The 25,859-nt window shown below is 30.5% G+C and overlaps 1 protein-coding gene across 1 annotated transcript; it reads right to left on the bottom strand.

Moving 5' to 3' along the window:
• Positions 1-404: 404 nt before the first annotated feature.
• On the bottom strand, positions 405-15,151 carry LOC144840263 (uncharacterized). Its single transcript, XM_078696019.1, has 21 exons — positions 14,844-15,151; positions 14,086-14,415; positions 13,822-13,944; positions 13,469-13,519; positions 13,145-13,183; positions 12,618-12,743; positions 11,938-12,270; positions 10,698-11,024; positions 10,408-10,530; positions 8,263-8,607; positions 7,520-7,666; positions 7,027-7,392; positions 6,275-6,325; positions 4,108-6,030; positions 3,930-3,976; positions 3,657-3,760; positions 3,023-3,243; positions 2,398-2,608; positions 1,682-1,782; positions 1,325-1,492; positions 405-1,223 (listed from the first exon to the last, which is right to left on the bottom strand). Exons 1-20 carry the CDS (start codon positions 15,118-15,120, stop codon positions 1,422-1,424), a joined length of 5,316 nt encoding a protein of 1,771 aa, XP_078552145.1. The 5' UTR covers positions 15,121-15,151; the 3' UTR covers positions 405-1,223; positions 1,325-1,421.
• Between the last annotated feature and the right edge of the window lie 10,708 nt (positions 15,152-25,859).

Below are 25,859 nucleotides of genomic sequence, written 5' to 3'. Positions count from 1 at the left end.
CTACGGAATTATGAATTATTAAATATTTTTAAAAAATACCTCTGGGTCAATAGGCTATCAAATGTGGAATTTCCAAAGGTCGTCATTCAAAAATATAAAGGCTGAAACCGTGCAAACGGCACCATTACCGTTTAGAAAGGCGAGTCAAAAGGTTAGGCCCAATTTTCAAGTAAAAGAACAGCCACGTGGTCGATCGTTGATTAGTGTACTTCAATTCACTTCCATTTGTAATATAATATACATTTATAGGATGATTTATTTAGGCTTTATAACTAACTGGTAAGTATCAATTCGGGCCTACTACTCTAGATAGTCTTGCTTATTCGATTTTTAACTGGGCCAAATCAGCTTCTTTTTTTTTTGAGTGGAATATTAACAGTTCGAGACCACACGTACGAACGACGATCGGGCCTTTTTTTACCTTAATATTTACGGCCGATTTTTAGAGGATTTGGAGCGTTAAATTTAGATTATTTAGAAGTTGAATTGATTTAATATTGTGTTAACAAGCGGTTTTTTTTACCCTATTTAATGAGGGTGACCCATCCAGCACTTGCTGATCATTTGGGACCCTCAGGTAAGACAATGAGAGTAAAGCATCTTGCCTAATGATGCAATCAGTATGGTACAGATAACCTCGAACCCATGCCTCCTATCACATGCTAGTCCGATATTATCATTACACCATCACTCTCCAGTATATGTAGCATGTTGTATCGACCCTCAAATAGTGACGTGACAATTTTCTGAAAAGTTTTATATTTATTAATACTATACATTAAAGTAACAATATGATACAACCCTCCATCAGTTTAAACTTTCAAGTTTGAAAACAACAATATTGTTGTTCACATGCAATTATAGTTACTTTTAAATATTTAAACCCTCCACCAAACGAAAAATCAAAAATACAATAATGTACACCAAGAAACTAATTTTAGTTACACGCGTAAACTTCTGAGTATTGTTTTACTGTAAACTATTAAATTAAAATGCAGGCAACGAAACATTGGAATATTCGGTAAAAATACTATTACCGAAACAGTTTAAGTTGATTCTTAATAATTATACTATTACATGTTAAAGTTTGACGTGTTTTAACTTATTAAGCCCTATGTATTAATGAATAACAGCATATCATTACACGTTGTATAAACCCTCCAAAAACTTCAAATTGAAACTGTAGTCAAGTTTTTAAACTAATACAAATATAAATAAAATGTCTAATTAATATGCATACAACTTAAATTTGTAGGCCTACAGGTCATTGTATACACATAAACTGTAAAAAAAAAAATAATTCGGCAACTATGTCAAAATTGACGTGTTATTCATGTCGTAATGGTAAAGTACAGTATATAATAAGTATGCATAATCCCTCCACCAAATTTAGAAGTTGTGTTTTTAATATTAACAGAAACTTATTCCCATGCATTCAATGAAGCCGGTGTTTCTTTCAAGCTGGGGGCGATGAACAAACGATTCAATGAGCCTGTGTAGAGTGTAGAAGAAAAAACAAATATTATAAATGTGATAAAGCAGTAATCAGATACCTAACAACAGCTCCGTCTAATTCTTACAGTATGTTGATGTCATTATTTCCAATGGTGTTATGGTGTTATTTATTTGCATTACATTTTGATACACCAATGAGAACTAATTACTGTTACAATAGACCTACCTGATGAAAGTTCGTGAGATTTTACTCCACTAACACCAGCTGATACACTTGTAGAAACGACATTTTTCTTGTAATGTTTTGTTTTGCCAGTTTGATGATGCCTTGTTTTAATTTTTAAAAAACACATGAGAATGTTAGTTATTTCTTCACAATAACATAGATTCTAATAAATTCTAAAAACTTTTTTTTAAAATTATAAATCCTAGTATATTTTGACATACATGCCACATTGACCAATATTCCAACCACTCACTCATTTTTATTGTAAATATATATATAAGGGAGGTTTCCTAACGCTACGAATACGATAACGAAAACGGATACGTCACACATTTGTTAAACCTTTGAGTCAAATTAGTAGGATAAAAAATGAATAATGTTTGATCTATTTTGCATTGAATCAAGAATAATTATAAATTTCATAGATAATTTAATGAAAGTAATTTAAATAGCAGTTTTAAAGTCCTAGACAACTAATCAACACGTGTCTAGGCCTACACTTCGTTCAAATTTACCGCAGACATATTTTGGACGACGCCCTTAAAATGTTATTGCCAGGCGAAACAGATGTTTACTGGCTTACGAAAACAAATACTCTTGTACTTTGTAATAGAAGGGAAGAGATACCCAGCACAGGTAGTAAAGTAAACAACATTTTGTTTACAATTAAACATTACATTTTAAACATGGTAATTAAACATTCACATTATACGTACTGTTTGTATACTCGAAAAACACAAAGAACAAATAAAACTGCCAAGCAACTAACTCCAATAATGATGAATATAGTGTATGATTTGTTATCATCACTAGAGTCATCTCTCTTAGAATAAAGAGAAACCTCTATGATTTCCATCTGAATAGCAGTTTCGATATTTTCTTTTTGTTCTTCAAATGAAGATTTCACAACTTCAGAGGGAATGTATTCTGAAACAAAAGTAATTAATGGTAATATATTGTCAAAAAACAATGCTCTTCTACAGCTAGAGTCAATCCCTCCCACTGTGTGAACTTGCTATTGTTTTTGGCTTTCACACCAGTCCCACCCCTTTCCACTTATATTCCAAGTTTCCTGGACTTTCTGCATTCTCACTCCTGAGGACGATCAAAGCATATTGATCGAAACGTCGAGAAACTCAACAGTTCTTTTCAGAACTAATACACGCGGTGTACCGCAAAATTTATATCAATAATCAATGGTAATGTCATCTCAGTAGGTCGATTTTTCTATTATTTCATATTATCTGATGTTAACAGTTTAATTGTTAGCACTGTCGACTATTTACTAGAATAGTAATAATAATTTAATATCTTCAGAATAATGTATAACCATTATTTTACCATTAGTATTTCTGCGAATGATATGTCTCAGCTGCGAATGATCTTTACTTTTTTCTTTACTCCTCTTACGTCTTTCAGAATGTTGTATATAACATGTCTTAAAATAGTCGTTGTATTTGACCGACAGAATGATGTTTATTTGGGTATTGCCAATATTCTCAATTTCTTCGATCAATCTTATATTCTTGGATGTTGTTATATTTCCATTTAAGGTATCCTTTCTGTTTAAACAAAAAGTTGAGTTAAATTATTAGACATATTAGGATGTTGTGAATGTGTGATGCAACAAAAAAAAAAGATGTTGCGTGAGTCATGCATATTTAAAATAAATATTTATTGCGCAACAATAATGATAAAATGTGTACTGTATCCTAATTTTATTCATTGTACACTGCAAATAATAATTCTACGATGTACATGTCCAGTGTCATAGATGTATTTTGTGCCTTAACCTAACACTTATTATTCCAACTGATACAAAACATATGTGATGCTGTATGAGAAAATGTTTAGATCAATGCGATGGTAAGCTATATTTACTTAAAATGTTCATTCAGTTGACGGAATATTATTGACAACGAATAATCGTAATTATTTCCACTTTATAACCGCGATATAAATTAGCAAAACTCACTCATTGCATTCTGTCCATGCACAACAGAGAGCAGACCTTGAATAGCAGTATGTGTTCATGGCTTTTGAAGCACTGAAGCGAAATACTTCTTTGACGGTAATCCACTGTAACGATATGTAAATTATTAACCGTTATATTATAAAACATTTACATTTGTATCGTCTTTTTTTTAGTTGACATTATATTTATTTTAAAAAGTGAATAGGCCTATAAATTATGGACGTTGACTAATAATGGTTTAAAACCCTGCAATATTTGTTAGTGTACTCATACCTGTCGGCCTTTTAATATCAATAAAACGGCTTCTTCGTAATTATCACCTGTAAGATATGAACGTTTTGATGTTTTTCTGTTAAAACAATAATTCACTTTTGTGGTTTTATGGTAGACGTACGCTCTTCCTTGATATGACTAATTTAAACATATTTAAATTTCAATAACATGTGCTTACTGGAAAAATGTGTTGTGGAATCATTCTCTGTTTTAGTAGCTGTCTCTGTGGTTACTATAAGGTCAACTATATTTGATTCTTCAGAAACAATCTGTTGTGTCGATGTATATGTTTCTGGAATAACTGAAGTTTGACCAGTATATATATTTCCATAATTACTACTTGAACTTGAGGATATGTCATCTAGCATAGCTTTTGTTTCAAGGGTTCTTTCTCTTTCTAGAATTGAGATTTGCTCAGTTGTTTCATCGTTTCTATTATCAATATTTGACGCCATGCCATCTAAAGTAGCTGTTACCGCTTGTTTTGTTCTTTCTGTTTCTGGAATTTTAGTTTTCTCAGTTACTTCGCTCCTCCCGCCACTACTCGAGCCTATGTTATTCACACTAGATGTTGTGTCCTGAGATGTTCTTTCTCTTTCTAGAATTGAAGTTCGCTCAGTTGTTTCAACATTTCCATCATAGCTATTCGACCACGAGACTATATCATTCGACGCGGCTCTTGTTCCCAGAGTTGTTCTTTCTTTTTCTGGAATTAAAGTTTGCTCAGTTGTTCCATCTTTACCATCATTAATATTTGTTATTGAGGCCATGTTAGCTAAAGTAGCTGTTGCGGCTTGTCTTGTTCTTTCTGTTTCTGGAATAGTAGTTTGTTGTGTTACTTTACTCTCTACATAAACACTACTCGTGCCTATGTTATTAGATGTTGTGTCCTGAGATGTTCTTTCTTTTTCTGGAATTAAAGTTTGCTCAGTTGTTCCATCTTTACCATCATTAATATTTGTTATTGAGGCCATGTTAGCTAAAGTAGCTGTTGCGGCTTGTCTTGTTCTTTCTGTTTCTGGAATAGTAGTTTGTTGTGTTACTTTACTCTCTACATTAAAACTACTCGAGCCTAAGTTATCAGATGTTGTGTCCTGAGATGTTCTTTCTGTTTCTGGAATTGAAGTTCGCTCAGTTGTTTCATCGTTTCTATCATCAATATTTGTTATTGAGACCATGTCATCTACAGTAGCTGTTGCGGCTTGTTTTGTTCTTTCTGTTTCTGGAATACTAGTTTGTTGAGTTACTTCACTCTCTACATAAAAACTACTCGAGCCTAAGTTATCAGATGTTGTGTCCTGAGATGTTCTTTCTGTTTCTAGAATTGAGGTTCGCTGAGTTGTTTCAAAATGTCCATCATAGCTACTCGACCACGAGACTATGTCATCCGGCTTGGCTCTTGTTTCCAGAGTTGTTCTTTCTGTTTCTGGAATTATAGTTCGCTCAGTTGTTTCAATATTTCCATCATAGCTACTCGACCACGAAACTATCTCATCCGGCTTGGCTCTTGTTCCTAGAGTTGTTCTTTCAGTTTCAGGAATGAAAGTTTGCTCAATTGTACCGTCATCATTATTCGGCGAGTATCTGTCAATCGACATAGTTGTTGTAGCCTCAGAATTTATATTTGTTTCTGGTATTGTAGTTTTCTCGAATGTCACACCATTTTCATCATGATTGTCATCAACCAAAGCAGTTGATTGACCTGTTTCTGGAATTGTAGTTTTCTCACCATTTCCAACATCGCTACTCGGTATTTTTGGTTCCGTTGTGATCTCGAAATATTTTGAGGAATCAACGAATGAGTTGGAAGTTGCCTTCTCAGAAGTATCAGTAAATATATTCACCAAATGTCCGGTACTGCTTTTGTGTGTTGTGAAGTCTATCGCTGAAGGTACAAACGATGTTGAGTCAGTATTCTTATCCGATAACAGTGGTGTTACGTCAGTATGTGTCATTTTAGTAATACTCGATGTTGACATCGGTGAAGCATCACTGACGGTGGTTGAAAAAACGTTGCTTGGGTATGTGGTTCTCTCGCTTTTCAATGAATATGTAATATCTTTGGATGTTGATTCTGTCGCTTCAGTTATCGATGATGTTTCTGGAACAAGGAAAGTTGTCAATGAATTACAAAATGAGCAAAAGAATATTTTTTTTTCATTTGCATGTACAGAACCAATTATTATTACTGTGTTGGTGCTTATTCGGTTTTAAGTAAATATTCATATTTTGTCTTTTATAATTATATGTATAGCAAATCTATAAAATAAATATAGTGCTAAAATTACAACGTTAAAAAACATTGAAAATATTATTATTTTTTTTTATCATTGTGTTGTACTTACTGCCTACCGTCGACTGAATACTAGCCTCTGTTGGTAATTCCGATGATTTATCTGTAATTTAAATAATAATTAATATTACAATAATTACCGGTACTTTTTTTAAAAATAGACAATGTATATAAACCACAGTTAGTTTGTTTCTATTATTATCTATATCGAATATAAATTAATTAAAAGTTAAGTTTAATCCCAAACATCGTCAGGTTGTATTCTTTCCCAAAATAAAATAAATACTAATAAAATCACACTTTGAATAGGTTATTTTGTAGTTTTAATTAAGGTAGGCTTAAACACTAAACAAATAATGTTTTAACCTATAAAAAGACAAAATAAACGGTTAAATTTAGCCAAAAATGCATTAGCTGGCAGGCCAATTTGATTAAATTCAATTGTAGAAAAGAAAGCAATTGTAAGTCAAAAGAATATTGTTTAACATAAATAACGTATTAATTTAACCCTATCTTGCTATTGCTATGTAAGAGTCAATGACCCACTTCGCTCACAAGTTAACTTTTTAAATGTCTTTTTAAAATAAATGTATACTGTACATATACTCAATATATGAAAATACCCAAAATATACCCCACCCATAATACAAAAATAATTTTAAAAGGCACGGAAGGGACAGCAAATGGACATGCCTGAAATATGAAATAAGCGTGGTACATAATAGCCTATAATATTGTGTTTTAATTCTCATTTTAACGTTTCACACATTTTATTCCATGAATCTAAATAAATATAAATCATACCTAGATAATCAGAGCATGCGCCCTCGCTAATATAAATATTGTCGACAGCAACTATCTCTGCATCATAATAGCCTGCTCTACCGTATATTAGCAAGTAAGAACTATTGTTATTGCTCATATCGATAGTTACATGTGCAAACTTCCACCGTCGGCTGTTATGATCACCATCATGTTTGATGAACACAGAAGATGATCCAAAATATGAGTATTGCTTTACATAAAGGTATTGGTATGAACTTCCACTCATGTAGTAATAAAACATAAGACATGCTTCATTCCACTTGTCTGGTAGATATGGACTCTTAAGGTAGCTATATTTGTATCCACTTTGGCCATAGTTGTTTGCAATATAAATGTAGTAATCATCTAAAAGAAACATACATAACACCTATATAAGAATTTTAGTGATATATTTCTGTTTTTTTTTGTCTATGTACTTATTTTCAATCGTATAATAATCACACTATTTAACACAAATTATTAATATGTTTACCTGATATTGAGTAACGTTTTCCTGATATTGAGTAACGTTTTCCCAAATCGTCAACGTTATATCTTTCTGATGATCTCATCCATATGTGGGAACTATGATAATGAGTCCAGCCAGAATATCCATCGTTAAAATCAATACATAAACCATCTGTGATTTGAAAAGATATTAGATGTTGGGTAGAGTTAAAAATGTATTGTCCCCCGAAAACATAAAAAATGAAGATTAATTAAATCAGATTTTGAATAGGTTATTTTTTAGTTTTAATAAAGTTAATCACTTCCAGAGAAAAAAAAGAACAAAAATAATGTTTTCACTTATAACATAATAAATTGTAAAATTCAACCAAAAATCTATTGGCTGGCAGCCAATTCGACCATTTTTTGCTTTAAAAAATTACATTTTTTTTTTCAGGTAAATATTTGTTTAGATCATATTTTTGGTCAAGATGGATAACTATTATGTGACATTAACATTGAATATTTAACAAAAAAAATGTTTTTCAGGGGATAATACATCTTTAAGAGTAGTAGTAGTCTCGTACCACACCACAAACACTGGCACGTACGAAATGCTTCATTTCTATTATAAGTTCCAATCCTTTGCACCTGATTATGCAAACGCAATCTGCGATAGCATAATTACAAAAACCAATGTCATTATTATAATAACTTACCGATAATGAGTCACATTGTAAGGGAAACATGTGCTAGGTCTAACTATATAATATGAGTGTATGTACCTACCTGGGGCTTCAGGGTACACAGACACTTTAGCCTGAAATCCTCTATACACCACACTACTATCTGTATTGAACACAACCGTTATTGTGTTATTGTTAGATATGGTTTTTTGTGGAGTATTGTTGGAATCACTGAATCTACCAATCATTTCTCCGTCACTGTAAATAGTCACATTATCATAGTTGTTCTCAAGTTGAAATTCGTAGAATTCTACTGAGAGGAAGCTTCCAGTGTGAGTAGTAAATGTCCATTCAATGTACTGGTTGTTTCCATAATGATTTGGATATCCAGGCGATGTTATCATTTGGGTTTCATTACCACAGAGAAATGTTTCAGTCACATTATTATCTGACAAAAGAATAATAATAATCTGGACATTATGCACCTAAAATGATAATGATTGATGAATGGTAGTCTTTGTAACTTATCAGTGAAAGATACGCCTGACAAAGTTTACGTTTTGGTTGTTTGTTTTATTAGTTTCTCCACACATTTTAAAATAAAAGATAAAAATTACAAATACAAATAAGAAAATTACAATAAACAAAAAAAACATCAAAAATGTGCGGATGGAGGTCAAAATAAGTTGCGGACAACTTTAAGTCGTGACCACCAGTTAAAAAGGGTTAAAATTAAAAAAAATGAAGGTATACAATAGCAGTCCGGCTTACAATAAAAAATACAAATGCTTAAATTGCTAAGACAATAGTACAATTACAAGATGAACAATATGATAAGGTATTCAATTCAATTAAGCGAAGAAGAAAGGAAACAAGAAAGATATTTTAATGAAATACTTAATAAATTCCATAGTTTTGGACCATTATAAAAAATCGATTTTCTTCTTAAATGAAATGTATGCTTTTCAGATAAAATATTTGTTTTAGCAAATCTTGTATTGTAATTGTGAATATCAGGTTGTTGTTTAGGAAATAAAGAAATAATATGATTTGGTAAGGAGTGATTTTTTAGACGATACATACAAATATAAGTTTGTAATTTGTGTAAATCAAATACATTAAGTATATTAAATTTATTAAATAAGTTTTTGGTGTGAGTTATTCTGGTTGACCCTGCACAAATCCTGATAGCACGTTTTTGTAGTTTAAAGATGTTGTCAATATTGGTTGCTTCAGGACTCGTCCAGGGACACAAGTAAAGAAATTTATCAATTGTGGTAGCCCAAGATATGTTACAATAATTAATATAGGGTAAAACTAAGGTGTTATATAAAGATAAAAGAATGTGCTGTGGGAGATAGTGCTTTAGTTTATTCATTATTCCAATGTTTCTAGAAATTGTATTTGAAATATTATTACGATGGGACTGCCAGGATAACTTTGAGTCTAGGATAACACCGAGAAATTTTGTTTCATTACGTTAAAAGCCGTATTGAAGGTGAAGGAAAGATCTACGCTGCTGTCAATTGGTTTTGAACTCTATTAAACATTTACCGAATAATTCAGCTAAACATAATATTATACTTTGATTTCGTTGTGGGATTAACACTTGCAAAATTAGGACTAGCTTAAAATGCGTGCGTACGTGCCAAGCTAGCACGCATTGGTGCTTGTTGGTATTTATTAAAAAAAATATTTCATCATAAACGATTACAGAATAATGACTTATTAATTTCACAAATGAGCATTTAACTATTTGTATAAAGTACAATTTTGAAAGAGGAATGGTTGCGGTTGCACAACTATGTCTGGAAACTTATGATATTTCAATCGGTCAAGTAACAATCAATTTATATAATTGGACAAAGTACGTCAAGTGCAATTTGGAGTTTATTATGAACTCCAACTCTGTACTTTTGTCTTGCAATGTTTGACGGGTTGTAAAAACAAACCATAATAATTAAATAACATTAAACCAGGACATTCCTTGTCTTAAGTGTACGTTCTATGGGAATTATGATAGGAGAAAAACAACGTACTATGTAAATAGTTCACGTTGTGGTTAATAATTTAGACGCGCTCAGGCCCAGGCTTTGTTTGTAGGCAACTCTACTGCTGGTAACAGAACTAATTTAAAATAAGTATTAACATCTTTTTACTCCCAAAATCTTGAGAGAGCAATATTCTTGAGAATTATATCAAATATATTTCTTTTGATCCTTTGTTTTAATCCATTACTTAAACTCACGCTTTGTACAACCTAAAAATTCATCAGACCAATCACCACAATCATCGAATCCGTCACAAACTAAAGACATATCTAGACATACACCAATACGATTACCAGTCAAGCACAGATATCCAGAACATTCTACAAAGAAGATAATATTGTACAAAATTGAAAAAAAAGCATTCATTATGTGTTGGAAAGAAAAAGACATTACTTTTTTTAAATTATGATAACAATAAATAAATAATAATAACAAAATAAAGATAATATTTAAAAAAATAATAATAATTAAGTAACTATAGGCCTACCTATGTCAATAACCTTCAGCCCTAGAGCAAATCCTCTGTTAACGCCGTAAGAATCACTTTGAAAAGTTATGTTCAAGTTTGTTTTTGCTAGAATCTGGTAGTTACTATTCCATTCAGTCACTGTATTGCCGAAGACGTCAACATAAGTAATATTTAAAGAGTCAGAATAGTCTAGATCTAGGTCATATATAGTGAGTAGAATTCCTGTATTCTGCGGACTTTCTAAGATCCATTCACAGTTGTGGTAGTTATCGTAGTTTTCAGGGTAATTTGGGGAAGTTATGTTGATAACATCACTTGTGTTTAGATAGATACTTTTGACACAATCTATTGGATCAAGACAAGTTTACATAATTAATTTAAATGTTAGTAATAATTGAAGGATATCACAATAAATGTAGGACATGCAGCTTACATTACATGTTCCATATTTGCATTTTGTCAATTCATTAATATTTTGAAACGATTCTGTTCATTGAAATACATGGAGAAGTAAAATCAACTATTTTTTCAGCACACTTCTGCTAATGTAGAAACCCTATCGCATGTAGAAACAACCAAAACAAATAATTAATGTAGAAAAACGCAATTGCCTTAACAATAATGCAACTACTTGTTCCAGATAACGTATAGATAAATTGAATCACAATAATTACTAACCTAAACATGTTGAATGATGAAAAATCAAAGTTAAAGTGTATATTTAATTGTTCAGATAGAGTTACGGTTTAAACGATACGTGAAATATTCCAAATATACACGAATCTATACTCATTATTGTGGAAAGATGACAACAAGCAGATTAGCATGTTTTTAATTAACTACTTCACATAACAAATATAATATGATATTAAAGATGTATTGTCCCTCAAAACATGAAAAATGAAGATTAATTAAATCAGACTTGGAATATGTTATATTTTAGTTTTAATCAAGTTAATCACTTCAGTAGAAAAAAAAATATGTTTTCACTTTTAAAATGACAAAATAAATGGTTATATTCAACCAAAAACCCATTGGCTGGCAGCCAATTTGACCATTTTTTGCTTTAAATTACATTTTTTTCAGGTAAATACATATTTTTTTAATCACATTTTTGGTCAAAGTGGATAACTATTATGTTACATAAAATGGCATATTCAACAAAAAATTTGTCAAGATTTATTTTTTTATAACCATCTTTAAACACAATTATGCCTAATATAATATATGTTACATTAATAGTTTATTAACGTTTTACCTTCGCATGTGCCCCTACTGATAATAACACTGTTAATAGCTACACTGTTTATACGTGTCCTTGCAAAGAACATCAAACGGTTGATAGGAGTACTGGTGGTAAAGGTCATGTGACCTGTCTGCCATTCTGTACTTGTGTAGTAGAAATATTTGCTTCTAACCCACGTAGTGAGAGAACGATATTGGTAAACATATATATATTCATTTGTACCACTCAAGTAGTAGTCAAACCTTACGCATGAATCACCCCAAGTTGATGGTATCTCAGTTGTCCACATGTATCCATTCGAGTACGACCTAGATCCAGAGTTTTTAATGAATGCATAGTAATCGCCTGTAAATAAAGCAAGTTTGTATGTTGTAATTAAATTGAACACTTTCGTATTATTTCAACGTAGTAAAATGTATTTTCTGTTTTTTCTACATTTATTTTGATTTATTTCCACAATGTAATAACATTATGGTAAAATATTATAGAAAAACTTGCATATAAATTCAAAGAAAAAAAGTATTCAAGTCATGATATAAGTAAAATTGACTTGTATTATTTTTATTTAGACTGAGATTCCAAGATATTATAACAAAGTGCTTACATTGTGTCACACCTCAGTGTCAATATGAATTATGTTTATAATTAGGTTATCTATATCATCAACTATACAAAAGATTGAACAAATCTACCTGGACCAGGGTTCACAATATCATTCGTTGTCTCGTTCGAACGTTGCCATCGTGAATGATAAGTACCACTGTACGGGTACGGATCCCATCCACACATGTCAACATCAAAGTTACAGGTCATTGCATCTAATTTGCCAAAAAATATCTTATTATAATACAATCAATGATATTTAAAATATATAGTACTTACAAATAAAGTGTAACTATTATTACTAATATGGAAAATGATTTTGAATGAATTGCATCGGTCGGAAATAAAATGTGCAATGTTTAAGTACGATTAGGCAATGATTTGCTATGACGTAGATGTCTTTACCACTAACCAATTACCAAGCACAATAATTAATATAGATTATGAACAATCTAATTATTTGAATTTTGTATCAATTACGATTTACATTTACCAACCTTTACTATAACGTGTTTTTTTTTCTTTTCTTTATACTTATTCTTACACAATGTGAGCGGTTAAGTTATAAAAGGAATTGTTGAATTCGTTAATTAATATTTACATGTACTTTACTTACCATCTATTGACGTTGGAATATTAGTCTCTGTTGTTGCATCTGTAAATTAATTACTTGTTTTACATAAAATAATACTTATTTAAACAAAATATTTTCCATACCAACTAACTATTAATTTAGAGAATTGGCAAATTATAGGGGGCAGTTTGGGTAGTGGAGCTAGTTGGGACAATGTTTTGATTGTATTTGTATATATAAATTTAAAACCATTAAACCATTTGTGTTGCAATTCACATCCATTGTACATTTGTGTTTATAAAAAAATAAATCTGTTTTTTAATAAATATAGTCCATTATTTACACTTATTGAAATATTGTATTTACCATCCATAGTTGTAAAGATATTAGGTTCTGTTTGTAATTCTGTTGTTGCATCTGCAAGTTAAAAAAATTGCCTAAATGTAGATAAGCTTTCAGAAATATATCATTTGAAAATATTAATCACAGTTTCGTTGGTTCAGTTTACAGCTTAAATGTGACGTCACTGATTCTTACTTTTGATAATATCTTATATATTTATAAAAAAAAAGCTAAGATCATCAGAATGTAATTGCTATAATTTAAAATAATTATTAACATCTTCTTGTTCCCCAAAACCTCACGGGAGCCAATTTATGGCGTATTATATCAAATATATTTCTTTAGATCCTTTGTTTTAATTAATTACTTAAACTCACGCTCTGTGCACCCAGGCCATTCATCAGACCAATCACCACAATCATCGGATCCGTCACAAACTAAAGAACTATCTAAACATACACCAGTACGATTACCAGTCAAGCATAGAAACCCAGAACATTCTACAAAGAAGATGTTAAACTGAATTCACAATTAGATAATATTTTGACAAATTTAAACACATAATACTCACAGTGTTTTGTAAGAAACACATTGTAGGCCTAATTTTGAAATTTATTTAAATAATAGTTACATAACTTTACCTATGTCAATAACCTTTAGCCCTAGAGAAAATCCTCTGTTAACACCATAATAGTTTGTTTGAAAAGTTACATTCAAGTTTGTTTTGGCTAGAATCTGGTAGTTACTATTCCATTCAGTCACTGTATTGCCAAAAACGTCAACATAAGTAATATTCAAAAAGTCGGAATAGTCTAGATCCAGGTCATATATAGTGAGTAGAATTCCTGTATTCTGTGGACTTTCTACGATCCATTCACAGTTCTGGTAGTTATCGTAGTTGTCAGGGTAATTTGGAGAAGTTATGTTGATAACATCACTTGTGTTTCTCAGATAAATACTTTTGACACAATCTATTTAATCAAGACAGTTTTAAATAATGTTATTCATTTAAATTTTAGTAATGATTGAAGGATATCAGAATAAATGAAAGACATGCTGCTTACATATATGTTCTATGTTTGATTTTTTTTTTATGTTTTGATTTAATTGTTTTATTGAAATACATGGAGAAGTATAATCAACTATATTTTTAGCACATTTCTGCTAATGTAGAAACCCTATCGAATGTAGAAACAACCAAAACATGGACATGATAAACTTTACAACATAGAAATATAAAATATAAAAGTATAAGACGGGGCCGAGGAGAGACAAAAGCATTAAGAATGCTGTCACCGGTAGGATGTGTCTCTCCAACACAGAAAATGACTAACTACATAGAAAATATACTATAAATACATGAAAATATATAATAATTTAGAGTTTTTTAACGTTTTACCTTCGCATGTGCCTCTACTGATAGTAACATTGTTAATAGCTACAATGTTTATACGTGTCCTCCCAAAGAAACGGAAACGGTTGATAGGAGTACTGGTGGTAAAGGTCATGTGACCTTTCTGCCATTCTGTACTTGTGTAGTAGAAATATTTGTTTGTAACCCACGTAGTGAGAGAACGATATTGGTTAACATATATATAATCATTCGTACCACTCAAGTAGTAGTCAAACCTTACGCAGGAGTCACCCCAAGTTGATGGTATCTCAGTTGTCAACATGTATCCATACGAGTACGACCTAGATCCAGATTTTTTTATGAAAGCATAGTAATCGCCTGTAAATAAAGCAAATTAATATGTTGTTAAAGAAGCAAGCTGATGTAATTCTATTTTATCAAAAATAGTGGATCAAAGAGTGTAATTATTTTGAACACTTTGGTATTATTTCAACGTATTAAAATGTTTTTCCGGTTATTTATGTATTTATTTATTTCTATTTATATATTTCCACAATATTAACATTATGACCTATGGTGATCGAACAATCTTCCTGATCCTATTCAAAATATATTGTCTATCATAGTTTTCAAAACACTCTTTAAAACCCATCTTTTTTCTTTGTAATTTATTTCTGTTTCTTCTCTCAGTGCTTTGGGACAGTCTTTTGATTGTATAAGCGCTTTATAAATCGAACAACATTAATATTAACATTATGATAAAATATTTAGTTAATAGATAAACTTGCATATAAATACAATGAAAAAAGTAGTCCAGTCATGTTATAAGTAAAACTGACAAGTATTATTTTTATTTAGACTGAGATTCCAAGATATCATAATAAAGTGCTTACATTGTATCAAACCTCAGTGTCAAAGTGAATTATATTTATAATTAGGTTATCTATATCATCAACTATACAAAAGATTGAACAAATTTACCTGGACCAGGGTTCACAATATCATTCGTTGTCTCGTTCGAACGTTGCCATCGTGAATGATAAGTACCACTGTACGGGTACGGATCCCATCCACACATGTCAACATCAAAGTTACAGGTCATTGCATCTAATTTGACAAAACACATCTTATTATAATACAATCAATGATATTTAAAATATATAGTACTTAAAAATGAAGTGTAATTATATATTACTAATATGGAAAAATGATTTTGAATGAATTGCATCGGTCGGAAATAAAATGTACAGCTACAATTAGGCATTGGTTGCCAATGACGTAGATGTCTTGACCACTAACCAATTACCAAGCACAATAATTAATATAAATTATGAACAATCGAATTATTTAAATTTTGTGTCAATTACGATTTACATTTATCAACCTTTACTATAACGTGTTTTTCTTTTTTTATTTATACTTATTGATACACAATGTGAACGGTTAGTTATAAAAGGAATTGTTGAATTCGTTAATTAATATTTGCATGTACTTTACTCACCATCTATTGACGTTGGAATATTAGTCTCTGTTTGTAATTCTGTTCTTGCATCTGTAAATTAATTACTTGTTTTACAATACTTATTTAAACTATTTTTTTTACTGTTTTCGGCCAACTACTAATTTAGATAATTGGCAAATTATAGGCGGAATTTGGGTAGTAGAGCTAGTTGAAGGACAGTGTTATGATTTTATTTGTATTGTAATTCACATTCATTGTACATTTTTGTGTATGAATAAATAAATCTGTTTTATATTAATTTAGTCCATCATTTACAATTTATTGAAGTATTGTATTTACCATCCATAGTTGTAATGATATTAGGCTCTGTTTGTAATTCTGTTGTTGCGTCTGCAAATTAAAGAAATTGCCTGAATTTAGATAAGCTTTCAGAAATATATCATTATAACATAACGATCACAGTTTCATTGGTTCAGTTTACAGCTTGAATGTTACGTCACTGCTTCTTACTTTTGATAATACCGTACCTAGCATTTGTAGGCACGCATTTATAGAAAAGACTAAGATCATCAGAATGTAATTGCTATAATTTAAAATAATTATTAACATCTTCTTGCTCCCCAAAACCTCAAGGGAGCCAATTTATGGAGTATTATATCAAATGTATTTCTTTAGATCCTTTGTTTTAATTTATTACTTAAACTCACGCTCTGTGCAACCGGGTAGTTCATCAGACCAATCACCACAGTCATTGGATCCGTCACAAACTAAAGATCTATCTAAACATACACCAGTACGATTACCAGTTAAGCATAGAAACCCAGAACATTCTACAAAGAAGATGTTAAACTGAATTCACAATTAGATAATATTTTGAAAGCACGTAAAACCCACAGTGTTTTGTAAAAAACACATTGTAAGCCTCCTTTTGAAAAGTATGTAATAATAATAATTACAGAGCTTTACCTATGTCAACAACCTTCAGCCCTAGAGCAAATCCTCTGTTAACACCGTAAGAATCACTTTGAAATGTTACATTCAAGTTTGTTTTTGCTAGAATTTGGTTGTTACTATTCCATTCAGTCACTGTATTGCCGAAGACGTCAGCATAAGTAATATTCAAAAAGTCAGAATAGTCTAGATCCAAGTCATAAATAGTGAGTATAATTCCTGTATTCTGCGGACTTTCTACGATCCATTTGCAGTTGTGGTAGTTGTCGTAGTTGGCGGGGTAATTTGGAGAAGTTATGTTGATAACATCACTTGTGTTTAGATAAATACCTTTGACACAATCTATTGGATCAAGAAAAGTTTAAATAATGCTATTAATTTAAATGTTAGTAATGATTGAAGGATATCACAATAAATGTAGGACACGCAGCTTACATTTATATGTTGTATATTTGCATTTTGTCAATTCATTAATATTTTGAAACGATTCTCTGTTCATTGAAATACATGGAGAAGTAGAATCAACTATATTTTTAGCACACTTCTGCTAATGTAAAAACCCGATCGCATGTAGAAACCCTATCGCATGTAGAAACCCTATCGCATGTAGAAACAACCAAAATATTTAATTAATGTAGAAAAACGCAATTGCCTTAACAATAATGCGACTACTTGTTCCAGCTAACGCAAATAAAAATCACAAAACTAACCTAAACATGTTGAATGATGGAAAATCAAAGTTAAAGTGTATATTTAATTGTTCAGATAGAGTTACGGTTTGAATTTTAGGCATTCAACGATAAGTGAAATATTCCAAATATACACGAGTTTATACTCATTATTGTGGAAAGATGACAACAAGCAGATTAGCATGTTTTCAATTAACTACTTCACATAACAAATATAATATGATATTAAAGATGTATTGTCCCTCAAAACATGAAAAATGAAGATTAATTAAATCAGACTTGGAATATGTTATATTTTAGTTTTAATCAAGTTAATCACTTCAGTAGAAAAAAAAAATATGTTTTCACTTTTAAAATGACAAAATAAATGGTTATATTCAACCAAAAACCCATTGGCTGGCAGCCAATTTGACCATTTTTTGCTTTAAATTACATTTTTTCAGGTAAATACATATTTTTTTAATCACATTTTTGGTCAAAGTGGATAACTATTATGTTACATAAAATGGCATATTCAACAAAAAATTTGTCAAGATTTATTTTTTTAGGGGGACAATACATCTTTAAACAAAAGTATGCCTAATATGTTACATTAATAGTTTATTAACGTTTTACCTTCGCATGTGCCCCTACTGATAATAACACTGTTAATAGCTACACTGTTTATACGTGTCCTTGCAAAGAACATCAAACGGTTGATAGGAGTACTGGTGGTAAAGGTCATGTGACCTGTCTGCCATTCTGTACTTGTGTAGTAGAAGTATTTGCTTCTAACCCACGTAGTCAGAGAACGATATTGGTGAACATATATATATTCATTTGTACCACTCAAGTAGTAGTCAAACCTTACGCATGAATCACCCCAAGTTGATGGTATCTCAGTTGTCCACATGTATCCATTCGAGTACGACCTAGATCCAGAGTTTTTAATGAATGCATAGTAATCGCCTGTAAATAAAGCAAATGTGTATGTTGTAAAAGAAGCAAGCTGATGTAATTCTATTTTATTAAATGGATCAAAGAATATAATTAAATTGAACACTTTCGTATTATTTCAACGTAGTAAAATGTATTTTCTGTTTTTTCTACATTTATTTTGATTTATTTCCACAATGTAATAACATTATGGTAAAATATTATAGAAAAACTTGCATATAAATTCAAAGAAAAAAAGTATTCAAGTCATGATATAAGTAAAATTGACTTGTATTATTTTTATTTAGACTGAGATTCCAAGATATTATAACAAAGTGCTTACATTGTGTCAAACCTCAGTGTCCAAGTGAATTATATTTATAATTAATATTGTTCGATTTAATGTTGTTCGATTTATAAAACGCTTATACAATCAAAAGATTGTCCTAGAGCGCTGAGAGAAAAAACAGAAAGAAATTAGGTTATCTATATCATCTACTGTACAATAGATTGAACAAATCTACCTGGACCAGGGTTCATACTATCATTCGTTGTCTCGTTCGAACGTTGCCATCGTGTATAATAAGTACCAGTGTACGGGTACGGATCCCATCCACACATGTCAACATCAAAGTTACAGGTTATTGCATCTAATTTGACAAAACACATCTTATTATAATACAATCAATGATATTAAAAATATATAGTACTTAAAAATAAAGTGTAATTCTATCTTACTAAAATATGGAAAAATGATTTTGAAGGAATTGCATCGGTCGGAAATAAAATGTACAATGTTTAAGTACGATTAGAAATTGGTTGGCTATGACGTAGATGTCTTGACTACTAACCAATTACCAAGCACAATAATTAATATAAATTATGAACAATCTAATTATTTAAATTGTGTGTCAATTACGATTTACATTTACCAAACTTTACCATAACGTGTTATTTCTTCTTTTCTTTATTCTTATTTTTACACAATTGTGAGCGGGTTATAAAAGGAATTGTTGAATCCGTTAATTATTATTTGCATGTACTTTACTTACCATCTATTGACGTTGGAATATTAGTCTCTGTTTGTAATTCTGTTCTTGCATCTGTAAATTAATTACTTATTTAAACTATTTTTCATACTGTTGTCGGCCAAGTTACTATTAATTTAGAGAATTGAAAAATTATAGGGGGCAGTTTAGGTAGTAGAGCTAGTTGGGACAGTGTTGTGATTGTATTTGTGTTGCAATTCACATCCATTGTACATTTGTTTATGAAAAATAAATCTGTTTTATAATAATTAGTCCATCATTTAGACTTATTGAAGTATTGTATTACCATCCATAGTTGTAATGATATTAGTTTGTGTTTGTAATTCTGTTGTTACATTTGCAAATTAAAGAAGTTGCCTGAATTTAGATAAGCTTTCAGAAATATATCATTGGAAAATATTAATCACAGTTTCATTGGTTTAGTTTACAGCTTGAATGTGACGTACGTCACTGCTTCTTACTTTTGATAATATCGTACCTAGCATTTGTAAGCACGCATTTATAGAAAAGGCTAAGATTATCAGAATGTAATTTCTATACTTTAGAATAAAATTAGAATCTTATTGTTCCCCGAAACCTCACGGGAGCCAATTTATGGAGTATTATATCAAATATATTTATTTAGATCCTTTGTTTTAATTAATTACTTAAACTCACGCTCTGTGCAACCTGGTAGTTCATCAGACCAATCACCACAATCATTGGATCCGTCACAAACTAAAGACATATCTAGACATACACCAGTACGATTACCAGTCAAGCACAGATAACCAGAACACTCTACAAAGAAGATTAATTCACTTAGAAATGAGATAATATTGTAAAATATTGAAAAAAAAATATTTTGTAAAGAAAAACACATTACTTTTTAAAATCATGATGAAAAAATAATAAATAATAAGAAAATAAAGATAATATTTAAAAAAATACTAATTAAGTAACTAGGCCTACCTATGTCGATAATCTTCAGTCCTAGAGCAAATCCTCTGTTAACGCCATAAGAATTACTTTGAAATGTTATATTCAAGTTTGTTTTAGCTAGAACCTGGTAGTTACTGTTCCATTCAGTCACCGTATTGCCGAAGACGTCAACATAAGTAATATTCAAAAAGTCGAAATAGTGTAGATCCAGGTCATATATAGTGAGTATAATTCCTGTATTCTGCGGACTTTCTACGATCCATTTGCAGTTGTGGTAGTTGTCGTAGTTGGCGGGGTAATTTGGAGAAGTTATGTTGATAACATCACTTGTGTTTAGATAAATACCTTTGACACAATCTATTGGATCAAGAAAAGTTTAAATAATGCTATTAATTTAAATGTTAGTAATGATTGAAGGATATCACAATAAATGTAGGACACGCAGCTTACATTTATATGTTGTATATTTGCATTTTGTCAATTCATGAATATTTTGAAACGATTCTCTGTTCATTGAAATACATGGAGAAGTAGAATCAACTATATTTTTAGCACACTTCTGCTAATGTAAAAGCCCTATCGCATGTAGAAACCCTATTGCATGTAGAAACAACCAAAACACTTAATTAATGTAGAAAAACGCAATTGCCTTAACAATAATGCGACTACTTGTTCCAGTTAACGCAAAAAAAAATCACAAAACTAACCTAAACATGTTGAATGATGGAAAATCAAAGTTAAAGTGTATATTTAATTGTTCAGATAGAGTTACGGTTTGAATTTTAGGCATTCAACGATAAGTGAAATATTCCAAATATACACGAGTTTATACTCATTATTGTGGAAAGATGACAACAAGCAGATTAGCATGAAAAATGAAGATTAATTAAATCAGACTTGGAATATGTTATATTTTAGTTTTAATCAAGTTAATCACTTCAGTAGAAAAAAAATATGTTTTCACTTTTAAATGACAAAATAAATGGTTAAATTCAACCAAAAACCCATTGGCTGGCAGCCAATTTGACCATTTTTTGCTTTAAATTACATTTTTTCAGGTAAATACATATTTTTTTAATCACATTTTTGGTCAAAGTGGATAACTATTATGTTACATTAAAATGGCATATTCAACAAAAAATTTGTCAAGATTTATTTTTTTAGGGGGACAATACATCTTTAAACAAAATGATGCCTAATATAATATATGTTACATTAATAGTTTATTAACGTTTTACCTTCGCATGTGCCCCTACTGATAATAACACTGTTAATAGCTACACTGTTTATACGTGTCCTTGCAAAGAACATCAAACGGTTGATAGGAGTACTGGTGGTAAAGGTCATGTGACCTGTCTGCCATTCTGTACTTGTGTAGTAGAAATATTTGCTTCTAACCCACGTAGTGAGAGAACGATATTGGTGAACATATATATATTCATTTGTACCACTCAAGTAGTAGTCAAACCTTACGCATGAATCACCCCAAGTTGATGGTATCTCAGTTGTCCACATGTATCCATTCGAGTACGACCTAGATCCAGAGTTTTTAATGAATGCATAGTAATCGCCTGTAAATAAAGCAAATTTGTATTTTGTAAAAGAAGCAAGCTGATGTAATTCTATTTTATTAAATGGATCAAAGAATATAATTAAATTGAACACTTTCGTATTATTTCAACGTAGTAAAATGTATTTTCTGTTTTTTCTACATTTATTTTGATTTATTTCCACAATGTAATAACATTATGGTAAAATATTATAGAAAAACTTGCATATAAATTCAAAGAAAAAAAGTATTCAAGTCATGATATAAGTAAAATTGACTTGTATTATTTTTATTTAGACTGAGATTCCAAGATATTATAACAAAGTGCTTACATTGTGTCAAACCTCAGTGTCCAAGTGAATTATATTTATAATTAATATTGTTCGATTTAATGTTGTTCGATTTATAAAGCGCTTATACAATCAAAATATTGTCCCAGAGCGCTGAGAGAAAAAACAGAAAGAAATTAGGTTATCTATATCATCTACTGTACAATAGATTGAACAAATCTACCTGGACCAGGGTTCATACTATCATTCGTTGTCTCGTTCGAACGTTGCCATCGTGTATAATAAGTACCAGTGTACGGGTACGGATCCCATCCACACATGTCAACATCAAAGTTACAGGTTATTGCATCTAATTTGACAAAACACATCTTATTATAATACAATCAATGATATTAAAAATATATAGTACTTAAAAATAAAGTGTAATTCTATCTTACTAAAATATGGAAAAATGATTTTGAAGGAATTGCATCGGTCGGAAATAAAATGTACAATGTTTAAGTACGATTAGACATTGGTTGGCTATGACGTAGATGTCTTGACTACTAACCAATTACCAAGCACAATAATTAATATAAATTATGAACAATCTCATTATTTAAATTGTGTGTCAGTTACGATTTACATTTACCAACCTTTACCATAACATCTTTTTTATTCTTTTCTTTATACTTATTCTTTACACAATGTGAATGGTTAAGTTATAAAAGGAATTGTTGAATTCGTTAATTAATATTTACATGTACTTTACTTACCATCTATTGACGTTGGAATATTAGTCTCTGTTGTTGCATCTGTAAATTAATTACTTGTTTTACATAAAATAATACCTGTACTTATTTAAACAAACTATTTTTCATACCGTTGTCGGCCAAGTTACTATTAATTTAGAGAATTGGCAAATTATAGGGGGCAGTTTGGCAAGTAGAGCTAGTTGGGACAGTGTTGTGATTGTATTTGTGTTGCAATTCACATCCATTTGTCTATGAAAAATAAATCTGTTTTATAATTATTTAGTTCATCATTTACACTTATTGTATTGTAGTATTGTATTTACCATCCACAGATGTAATGATATTATGTTCTGTTTGTAATTCTGTTGTTGCATCTGCAAATTAAAGAAATTGCCTGAATTTAGATAAGCTTTCAGAAATATATCATTTGAAAATATTAATCACAGTTTCGTTGGTTCAGTTTACAGCTTGAATGTGACGTCACTACTTCTTACTTTTGATAATATCGTACCTAGCATTTGTAGGCACGCATTTATAGAAAAAGCTAAGATCATCAGAATGTAATTGCTATAATTTAAAATAATTATTAACATCTTCTTGTTCCCCAAAACCTCAAGGGAGCCAATTTATGGAGTATTATATCAAATATATTTCTTTTTGATCCTTTGTTTTAATTAATTACTTAAACTCACGCTCTGTGCAATCGGGTAATTCATCAGACCAATCACCACAATCGTTGGATCCGTCACAAACTAAAAAACTATCTAGACATACACCAGTACGATTACCAGTCAAGCATAGATATCCAGAACATTCTACAAAGAAGATTAAATTTAATTCACTTATAAATTAGATAATATTCTAAAATAGTAAAAAAATATTTTGTAAAGAAAAACACATTACTTTTTAAATCATTATGAAAAAATAATAAATAATAATAATAACAAAATGAAGATAATATTTAACAAAAATAATAATTAAGTAACTAGGCCTACCTATGTCGATAACCGTCAGTCCTAGAGCAAATCCTCTGTCAACAAAGTAAGAATCACTTTGAAATGTTATATTCAAGTTTGTTTTTGCTAGAATATGGTAGTTACTGTTCCATTCAGTCACTGTATTGTCAAAGACGTCAACATAAGTAATATTCAAAAAGTCAGAATAGGCTAGATCCAGTTCATATATAGTGAGTAGAATTCCTGTATTCTGCGGACTTTCTACGATCCATTCACAGTTGTGGTAGTTATCGTAGTTGTCAGGGTAATTTGGAGAAGTTATGTTGATAACATCACTTGTGTTTAGATAGATACTTTTGACACAATCTATAGGATCAAGACAAGTAAATAATGCTATTAATTTAAGTGTTAGTAATGATTGAATGATATGAGAATAAATGTAGGGCATGTTCTATATTTGCATTTTTGTCAATTCATTAATATTTTGAAACGATTCTGTTCATTGAAATACATGGATAAGTAAAATCAACGATATTTTCAGCAAACTTCTGCTAATGTAGAAACCCTATCGCATGTAGAAACAGCCAAAATACTAATTAATGTAGAAAAACGCAATTGCCTTAACAGTAATGCAACTACTTGTACCAGCTAACGTATAAATAAATTGAATCGCAAAAAGTACTAACCTAAACATGTTGAATGATAGAAAATCAAAGTTAAAGTTTATATTTAATTGTTCAGATAGAGTTGCGGTTTAAATTTTAGAAATTCAACGATAAGTGAAATATTCCAAATTTACACCAGTTTATACTCATTATCGTGGAAAGATGACAAGCAGATTAGAATGTTTTCCATTAAAGATGTACTGTCCCCCTAAAAAAATTTTTTTTTTTTGAATATGCCATTTTAATGTCACATAATAATTATCCACTTTGACCAAAAATTGGATCGAAAAAAAATGTATTTACCTGAAAAACTGTAATTTAAAGCAAAAAATGGTCAAATTGGCTGCCAGCCAATGGCTTTTGGTGAAATTTAACCATTTATTTTGTCATTTTATAAGTGAAAACATTATTTTTTTCATTTTCTTTTTCTACGGAAGTGATTAACTATATTAAAATAACATATTTAAAGTCTGATTTAATTAATCTTCATTTTTCATGTTTTTGGGGGACAATACATCTTTACCTACTTCACATAACTAATATAATACGCTATTAAACAAAATTATGCCCAATATCATATATGTTACATTAAAAGTTTATTAACGTTTTACCTTCGCATGTGCCTCTACTGATAGTAATATTGTCAATGGCAACAATGTTTATACGTATCATCCCAAAGAACTCCAAACGGTTAATAGGAGAACTAGTGGTAAAGGTCATGTGACCTTTCTGCCATTCTGTGCTTGTGTAGTAGAAATAGTTGCTTCTAACCCACGTAGTGAGAGAACGGTACTGGTACACATATATATAATCATTTGTATCACTCAAGTAGTAGTCAAACCTTAAGCAGGAATCACCCCAAAATGATGGTATCTCAGTT

Source organism: Antedon bifida, chromosome 4 (assembly GCF_963402885.1).
Source record: "Antedon bifida chromosome 4, ecAntBifi1.1, whole genome shotgun sequence".
In the NCBI taxonomy this organism is placed as follows: Eukaryota; Metazoa; Echinodermata; class Crinoidea; order Comatulida; family Antedonidae; genus Antedon; species Antedon bifida.
This window is presented reverse-complemented; position numbering and strand designations above follow the sequence as displayed.